The sequence below is a fragment of the Phocoena sinus genome, chromosome 13 (genome assembly GCF_008692025.1).
Source record: "Phocoena sinus isolate mPhoSin1 chromosome 13, mPhoSin1.pri, whole genome shotgun sequence".
NCBI classification, from domain to species: domain Eukaryota; kingdom Metazoa; phylum Chordata; class Mammalia; order Artiodactyla; family Phocoenidae; genus Phocoena; species Phocoena sinus.
Window position 1 is genome coordinate 46510861 of NC_045775.1, and position 8067 is coordinate 46518927.

At 45.5% G+C, this 8067-nt stretch overlaps 2 protein-coding genes across 5 annotated transcripts in view; one reads left to right on the forward strand and one right to left on the reverse strand.

Annotated features, from left to right (window-relative positions):
* The window catches only part of CLHC1 (clathrin heavy chain linker domain containing 1), a 44533-nt gene extending 40331 nt beyond the window's left edge, over positions 1-4202 (reverse strand). Inside the window, exon 1 of one of the 4 annotated variants that reach the window (XM_032652600.1) lies at positions 4108-4202. The gene's annotated coding sequence lies outside the window, so the exon portion shown is untranslated. Of the gene's footprint in view, positions 1-3871; positions 3925-4107 lie in introns of those variants that run through there. The other 3 variants (XM_032652598.1, XM_032652601.1, XM_032652599.1) reach the window with 3 other exon arrangements.
* On the forward strand, positions 3820-7245 carry RPS27A (ribosomal protein S27a). Its single transcript, XM_032652602.1, has 6 exons — positions 3820-4581; positions 4678-4742; positions 5230-5284; positions 5683-5768; positions 6532-6663; positions 7048-7245. The coding sequence occupies exons 2-6, from the start codon at positions 4695-4697 to the stop codon at positions 7195-7197; spliced, it is 471 nt and encodes a 156-aa protein (XP_032508493.1). The 5' UTR covers positions 3820-4581; positions 4678-4694; the 3' UTR covers positions 7198-7245.
* The last annotated feature ends 822 nt before the right edge of the window (positions 7246-8067 follow it).

Consider the following 8067-nt stretch of genomic DNA (forward strand, 5'->3'; position numbering starts at 1 on the left):
TTCCAACGAAGCAATAATCCATAAATGGATCAACAGTTTTCCCAAATAAGAAATCAATTTCTTTATTCATTCATTCAACCAATATTTACTGTCTATTAAGTGCCAGGCATTGTTTTATAGCTAGAGATTCAGCATTCCCCATTATCCTTCCCCACCCATATGCACTCCAGTGCATAATACAGTTATAAATAATATAAAGTCCCTGGCTCCTTGATAGCTTACAATCTATTAAGGGAGACAGACTATAAATAATGTAATTTCCAGGAATTCCCTGGCCGTCCAGTGATTAGGGCTCAGCGCTTTCACTGCCGTGGATCCAGTTCAATACCAGGTCGGGGAACTAAGATTTTGCAAGCCGAGCAGCGCAGACGGAAAGAAAAAAAAAGTAATTTCAGATAGTAAAAGATAAAAGTCAAAGGAGGAAGGCATGGGTGTGATCACTGGGGAATGGGTGGTCACATCTGAACACCAGTGGCTTCCTATTACCCTTAGGATAAAATCCAAGCTTCTTTCCTTAGTCTATGAATGCCCTATAGGAACCAGGGACTTTTTCTCTGACCAAATCTAGTCTTTTCATGCCCCTGTCCTCCTCATAACCCCCATCCACTCCTATAAACTTGCTCTCTTACCTGATGGTAATTCTCTCCCCATCCCTGCATTCCCTTCCCGCATCCTCACCTCTCCTCCATAAGATACACACAGTACTTCCACTCTCATTTACTTGGCTTTATTTTTCAGATCTCAGCCTATACAGCTCCAGGAAAGCTGCTCTGGATTCCCTTAAATTTGATCAAGTGCCACTGCTATGTTCTCCCACGTACTGTGCACTTCCTCTATCATGATATTATCACTCAGAATTCTGGTTATATTCTCTATCTCTCTCAGTAGGCTCTAAATTTGATAAGATCAGGAACCAAAATGTTCTCATTCCCCATCTTCCTTCCCCACCCATATGCATTCCAGTGCATAATACAGTTTCTAGCAGAGTACATGCACCACCCATCCCACCCCCCCAAAAAAAGAAAGTTATTAATCAGTAATCACTGAGCAATAATCTGGTCTGCTCAGAAGACATGACTTGTGCCCTCAAATCAGAACACAGCTAAAGTGACTGTTTCTCAGCATCTACAAAATGCCACTGAGTTACACAGAACAACTCAGATTACCTTACACTCACTCATTCAAATTACACACTTAGGGATACAGAGGAAACAAGTCACAAGGGTTCCCAGACAAGTATTGATTCTAGTTAAATGAACCTCTGTCACAGAGCAGAGAAGGCAGTGTGACCAGTGGGCACAACGGGCTACAAAAGCCCAGAGGGGCACCTCACTAGTCTGTGGGAGAGGGCAGGGAAATATTAGGGAAAACATCTCATGAAACAACATCCAGGACAATGCTTAATCTGTGCTGCATTTATTTATTCAATAAATATTGGCGGGGGGACTCTTCCTGGTGGCGCAGTGGTTGAGAGTCCACCTGCCGATGCAGGGGACACGGGTTCATGCCCTGGTCAGGGAAGATCCCACATGCCGTGGAGTGGCTGGGCCCGTGAGCCATGGCCGCTGAGCCTGCGCGTCCAGAGCCTGTGCTCCGCAACGAGAGAGGCCACAACGGTGAGAGGCCCGCGTACCGCAAAAATATATATATATATATATTGGGGGGGGGGGACCTACTGTGTGTCTGCCGCTATTCTAGGCACTAGAGATATAGTACTAAACAAAACAAAGTCCCTAACTTCCCAGAGGTTACATTCAAGTAATGAGACAGAAGACACAGGAGTAAAAAAGAGTGTAACAGATGGGGGTAAGTTGTATGGGGAAAAATAAAAGAAGGAATGGGGTATAGAGAGTAAGAAAGGTGGGAGGGTTCCATTTTACATAAGGCATTAAGTCAGGAAAGAGAATAGCCCTCACTGATAAGGTGACATTTCAGAAACCTGAAAAAAGCAGGTAATGTAGATTCCTGGGAGGAGAGTGGTTGAGGCAGAGAGAGATGCAAGTCCAAAGGCCTCAAGGCAGGATAGCATATCTGCCAGCAAGAAGGCCAGGAAGACTAGAGGAGAATGAGGAAAGGAGAGAAGAAAGATGAGGCCAGAGAGGTAGCTGCCAGATCACGTAGAATATAGGGTCTTGAAGGTAGGAGCACTACCAGCCCATGGGGCACCTTTGTGCAGGTTAGAAAAAGATGCTCCTTTCTCTGGGAAGACGTGGCAAGAGGAACAATGAGCTGAAGTGTGGCCTCCAGTCATTCCAGTGTGGGAGTGACAGCCTTGCTTATAGGAACTTAGGCTTAACTCAGAGAGAGATGAAAGCCATTGGAGAGCCGTGGGCAGAAGAATGACAGCTGACTTCCATTTTCAAAGAATTGCTCTTGCTGCTCTGTGAAGACAAGAGTCAAAGCCAGAAGAGCTACTGGGAGGCTACTACAATAGTCCAGACAAAAGATAACGGTGGCTTGAATCAGAGTGGTAGCAGAGATGGTGCGAAGTGTTCTGCATATACATTAAAAGTAAAACCAAGATTTGCTGAGGGATTCGATGTGGGTATGAGAGAACAGTCAAGGATGACCATAAAGTTTTTGGCCTCAGCGATTGAAAAGATGAAATTGCCATTTATGAGATGGGAATATCAATTTCATAAGATCAGGAGCTTGGGCCTCCCTATTAGACATGTTGAAGTTCAGGTGAGTCTGAGTGAGAAGTTTATAAGTTATATGCATATAAATGACATTTAAAAGTTATGAGACAGAATGGAAAATGATCTGGGAAATGTCAACAAAGCAGAGGTCCAAGGACTGGGCATTGGGGGCACTCCAAAGTTTAGAGGTCTGGTAGATACGGAGGAAGCAACAGAACAGCCTGGAAAAGAGCATCCAGGGAGATGGAAAAGGGAGATGGAAGTCAGGTGAAGAAAGTGTTTCAAAGACGAAAGAAATGATCAACTGTGTCAAATGCCGCTGATTGATAGGTCAAATAAGATTAAATGGCCAGTGAATTTCGCAACACGGAGGTGATTAGTAACTACAAGAGCTATTCCACTGGAATGGTGGAGACAGAAGCCTGATAGGAGTGGGTTCAGTCAATGGAAGGAAAAGAATTAGAGACAATGAGTATAGACAACTCTTTCGAGGAGTTTTTTTGTAAAGGTGGAGATTAGCCGGCAGAATATGGTAGGAGAGCGCTCCACAGAGAAGAAACGTTTTCTTCAGAAGTGCCAAAGCATGAAAGAGCTTGTCAGGAACTTCAATTAGCTCAGTGATAAGTGAGTAATGGGCTTGGCAGACTAGGCTGTAAGGAAGGCAGAGGCTATCACACTTAGGAATTTGGATTTTATCTTGAAGATGAAGTAGCATTAATGACATAATCATTTTTACTTTTTATATGTTGGAGGCAAAATGAAGGTGGGTTAGAAAAAAACTGGGGACAGAGAAAATTAAGGAGCCTGAATTTGGGGATGGAGATGCAGAGAAGAGGGCACAGAGAGATAAAGAGAGAAGACATTAGGAAGGTGCACGCACAGGATTCTGTGGTTTCGCAGCGGCGAAAGGCCAGGGGAAGGGAGTTAACTCGCCCGCCTTGCCAGGACAGCCCCCCACCCATACTCCAAAAACTTCCTCTTAGGACTTTCACCACAACTCCCAACTCCAAACTTGGAAATTCTACAATAAATAAACCTTTCCGCGGGTTTCCTTCCCATGTGGCCTCATCTGAAAATTTGAAAACTCCAGAGATTTTCAACATAGTAAACCGTTTCACACTGCGTAGTGACATATAAGACAGAACCTTCCTTAAACTAGGAAAACATCCGGGGTTGAAGGCGGGGAGGGGCTACAGGGCGAGACAAGGACGGACAAGAGGTTTTGAGGATACCACCTATCTTTCAGCTTGTCTGGAGTGGCCACAGGTGTGCCCTTCCCTTGAAGGCCAAGGGGAGCGTCTGGTGGTAGACGGCTGATCATCCGCCCCTCACCGCCTCAGTAAGTGGGTGATGACACTTTCGGTCCCCCACTCTTCCCCAACCTCTTAACCTTCCCTCCTAGTCACTTCCGACCCGTTTCCACCTTCCCCGAAACCATTACTGCGCTTCACCTTTGCTCCCTCCTCACCTTAACCCCTTCCTCCAAATCCCGACGCCAGGGCTAAGCGATAGTAACTAGGGAGCCCAGGGCTGTGGAACTGCATCTTGGGACGAGTAGTCCTAGAGAAAAGAAAGCAGCGGAAAACTACAATTCCCAGAAGACACTTCCATTTCCTCCGTTTTCCTCATGAGGCCCCCTCAACCCCACCCCCTTTTAAAGACCCTCTTAGCCACGTCAACTACGGTGTGAAATTCTTTTAAAGACATTTTTAAGTTGCTTAAATCTGCTATTTCAAGAGCGTTCTGAAAGCTAAAGTGAGAAATAAGCCAGGCTACCAGGAGGAGAAATGAGGTCACGACCTGGTCTGGCACGTGGCTGGACAGCCGCTGCGACAGCACTCAGGCACTTGACGTGGCCGCCTAGGAGGCGGGGCCTCCGCGGGGGCCCCGGGAAAGCCCGTGGGCCGAGACGATGCCCTTCTTTTCGGATCCGCCATCTGCGGTGAGTATGTACTCTCGGGTGTTCTCCGGCCCGCGGCCTGCCGTCGCGCCTCCTCTGTCCCCAACCTCACCGTTTCCTCCTTTTCCTCACCCTCAGGTGGCACCGCCGCCAATATGCAGATTTTCGTGAAGACCCTGACGGGGAAGACCATCACTCTCGAGGTACGGGCCAGGCGGTGGGAGAAGTCGCGGCGTGAAGGAGGGGGGATCTGAGGCGGGTTTCGGCACGCGCGTTGCTTACCGCCTTAGAATACGTTTCCGAACCTGGTTTCTAAAACTTGGCCGTAAAGGGAGGGTTGTTTAACTGAGCTGGGGATTAGGGCAGGTTTCCGATGCCTAAAGTCCGAGTCTGTCGCCTCTGGTGGTTCCCGCCAGGTAGCCGCTGCCGGGGTCGCGAGGCGGGAGGGTGGCGCCCCCCGCAGGTGGGCGCGAGCACGCGTGGCCCGGCCGCCGCCGCCCGGGGCTGGGGGAGGGAGCGTGCGCGCCGGGGAGCCTGTCTCCAGCTGCGTGAGCCAACGGCTCTACTAGGTAGGTTTCAGCCCCCACCGCCTCGGCTCCCTGATGACCTGCCAACTGAATGGAGCAATTACTCTAGTTTACTCTAGTTCCTGATTGTGTTACCTATACGTTTGCACTTCAAAACTTCTAGGTCGAACCCTCGGATACAATAGAAAACGTAAAGGCCAAGATCCAGGACAAGGAAGGCAAGTTAACATTTTCTGATTCAGAAAAACTCACCTGCAGAGGCCCTGTCAGGCGCTAGACATACCTGCTCTTTGTGGGGTGGGAAGAGGTCAGATTGACAAAAATGCTTTTGGAATAACACAGTAGACGTTTATCAGCGTGGAGCCAAGCTGTAGTACCTTTCACGTGTGTGATTTTGGACGTGTTAGTTAATTTACACATGTATACTTATTTGTAAAGTGGTTAACATGTATTAGGATTAAATGAGATAAACCGTTTAAACAATTACACTTTCCCTGTAGTAAGAACTCACTGATGGATGTTAGTACCATTTATTTGATTCAAGATTATAAATCTTGATCAGATATGCTTGTTTTGCAGTCACTTAAATTTATTTGTTCAACTCGTTTCCCATTAGGAATTCCTCCTGACCAGCAAAGACTGATCTTTGCTGGCAAGCAACTGGAAGATGGACGTACTTTGTCTGACTACAACATTCAAAAGGTCTGTTTGGAGGAAAGCAGCCCTTTCAGTATAATTTATTTTTTTATTTTTGCCTGTGTTGGGTCTTTGTTGTGGCACGTGGGCTTTCTCTAGTTGCGGCGAGAGGGGGCTACTCTTCGTTGCGATGCGCGGGCTTCTCATTGTGGTGGCTTCTCTTGTTGCGGAGCATGGGCTCCAGGCATACAGGCTTCAGTAGTTGTGGCATACAGGCTCAGAAACTGTGGCTCGCGGGCTCTAGAGCACAGGCTCAGTAGTTTTGGCCACGCGCTTAGTTGCTCTGCGGCGTGTGGGATCGTCCTGGACCAGGGCTTGAACCCGTGTACCCTGCATTGGCAGGTGGATTCTTAACCACTGCACCACCAGGGAAGTCCCTTAAGTATGAATATTTGTATCTTAATTTGGAAATTTTGACTGAGCTGGGGATTAGGGGAGCTCATCAAAGTGGGGAGAATAGCATTAGATTAGCAGTAGATTCCCAGGTGATTGATACACCAACATTTGAGAAGTGCTGCTATAGTCTTCTACGTTTTGGATTTTGCGTATTGCATCCCATGGTGTAATTTAATGTGTTCCTTAATCTGTCTATGAACTAAGAGTTTATATAGGAGTCGGATACCTCTTTTTTTCTGACTCCCCCATGTGTGGGTGTACTTCCTGTCATATCCAGTTAGAATGTGCATGATGCTGGTTGTCCATTCTCCACAGAGCAGTAGCATTAATGTAACCATTTTTAAAGGCTGTTTTGTTCTCTGTTCAATAACAGGAGTCCACTCTTCATCTTGTGTTGAGACTTCGTGGTGGTGCTAAGAAAAGGAAGAAGAAGTCTTACACCACTCCCAAGAAGAACAAGCATAAGAGAAAGAAGGTTAAGTTGGCTGTCCTGAAATACTATAAGGTGAGCCAAATTATTAAAGGTAATAATTTATCTCTGGTTTCAAACTCTTTAATATAAAAGTTCGGGGTTTTTTCCTGTTTGGTATTTGAATAAGCTCTATATAATGGGGTTTACCTTTAGGTACTTTATTCCAAACTAAGTTTCTGATTTTGAAGTCCGATCTGGGTTCAGGTCTTAACTCTGTCCACTTCTTGCAAGGCTGGGCTTTAAAAACTCTGAACTTTTTTCTTGTAGTAATTATTGGTGAGAATTTGGGGTGCTTCGGTTTGTAAGTACTAAGAAATATCACTGTTGTGTGATTAAAAGGTTAAATACTTTGAGTCATTTAAGCTAGACTTCACAGTATGTTGTAAGATTATCTTAACAGCAAGTTTATGCTTTTAGGTGGATGAGAATGGCAAAATCAGTCGCCTTCGTCGGGAGTGCCCTTCAGATGAATGTGGTGCTGGAGTTTTTATGGCCAGCCACTTTGACAGACATTATTGTGGCAAATGTTGTCTGACCTATTGTTTCAACAAACCAGAAGACAAGTGATTGTATATTGGTTAATAAAAGACATGAACTAATGAACTACCGTTTAAATGTTGAGTTTTATTCCAGTGATTTTAAAAGTGGGTTTTAAAGATCAAATTAATCCCTATTTTCTTAGGTAACCTGTACTTGGCAGAATTATGTTGTATTTGATACCAGCTGTCTAGATACAGGTCAGTTTCTTTGTACCTCAGCAGTACTGACTTTTTTTTTTTTTTTTTTTTTTTGCGGTATGCGGGCCTCTCACTGTTGTGGCCTCTCCCGTTGTGGAGTACAGGCTCTGGACGCGCAGGCTCAGTGGCTGTATATCACAGGGTGATGAACAGCATCCCTGGTCTGTACCCACTTGCTGCCAGTAGCACACTACCCCTCCCCACAACCAAAAATATCCAGACATTGCCAAATGACCCCTAGGGGTGGGAAGGAACCTCCCCCACCCTCAGATTGAGAAACATTGGTTTGTGTGAATTGGTATTATAACCTTGCCTAAAAAGAAGCTACAATGCATTGACACTTGTTTCCTACAAAGGAAGTTTAAAGGCGGCAGAGCTTGCAAGTTACCAGTTAAAAAATTCATCTGCATATGGCTGATTCACTTGGTTGTACAACAGAAGCTAACAGTATTGTGAAGCAATTACACTCCAATAAAGATCTGTTAAAAAAATTCACCCAAAGTCCTTTAATGTTGAGTGTGAACTCCTCTTTGGAATTTTAAGTTCTAAGGTTTGCTCATTGGTACTGCGGACACTGAAAAATAATGGTTTCACAGTATTTGACTGGTACCATATTTTATCTATGGAGTGCAGTTCAGGGAGGCTTGCTTGATATCAATGAACTAAAGTAAAGCACTTGAAGTTTATTAAACTGATTATT

Coding starts and splice junctions, on each gene's coding strand:
- RPS27A (XM_032652602.1), top strand. CDS start 4,695: ATGCAGATTTTCGTGAAGACCCTGACGGGGAAGACCATCACTCTCGAG. Junction 4,743..5,229: donor GGAAGACCATCACTCTCGAG/GTACGGGCCAGG, acceptor CAAAACTTCTAG/GTCGAACCCTCGGATACAAT. Junction 6,664..7,047: donor CTGTCCTGAAATACTATAAG/GTGAGCCAAATT, acceptor TTATGCTTTTAG/GTGGATGAGAATGGCAAAAT.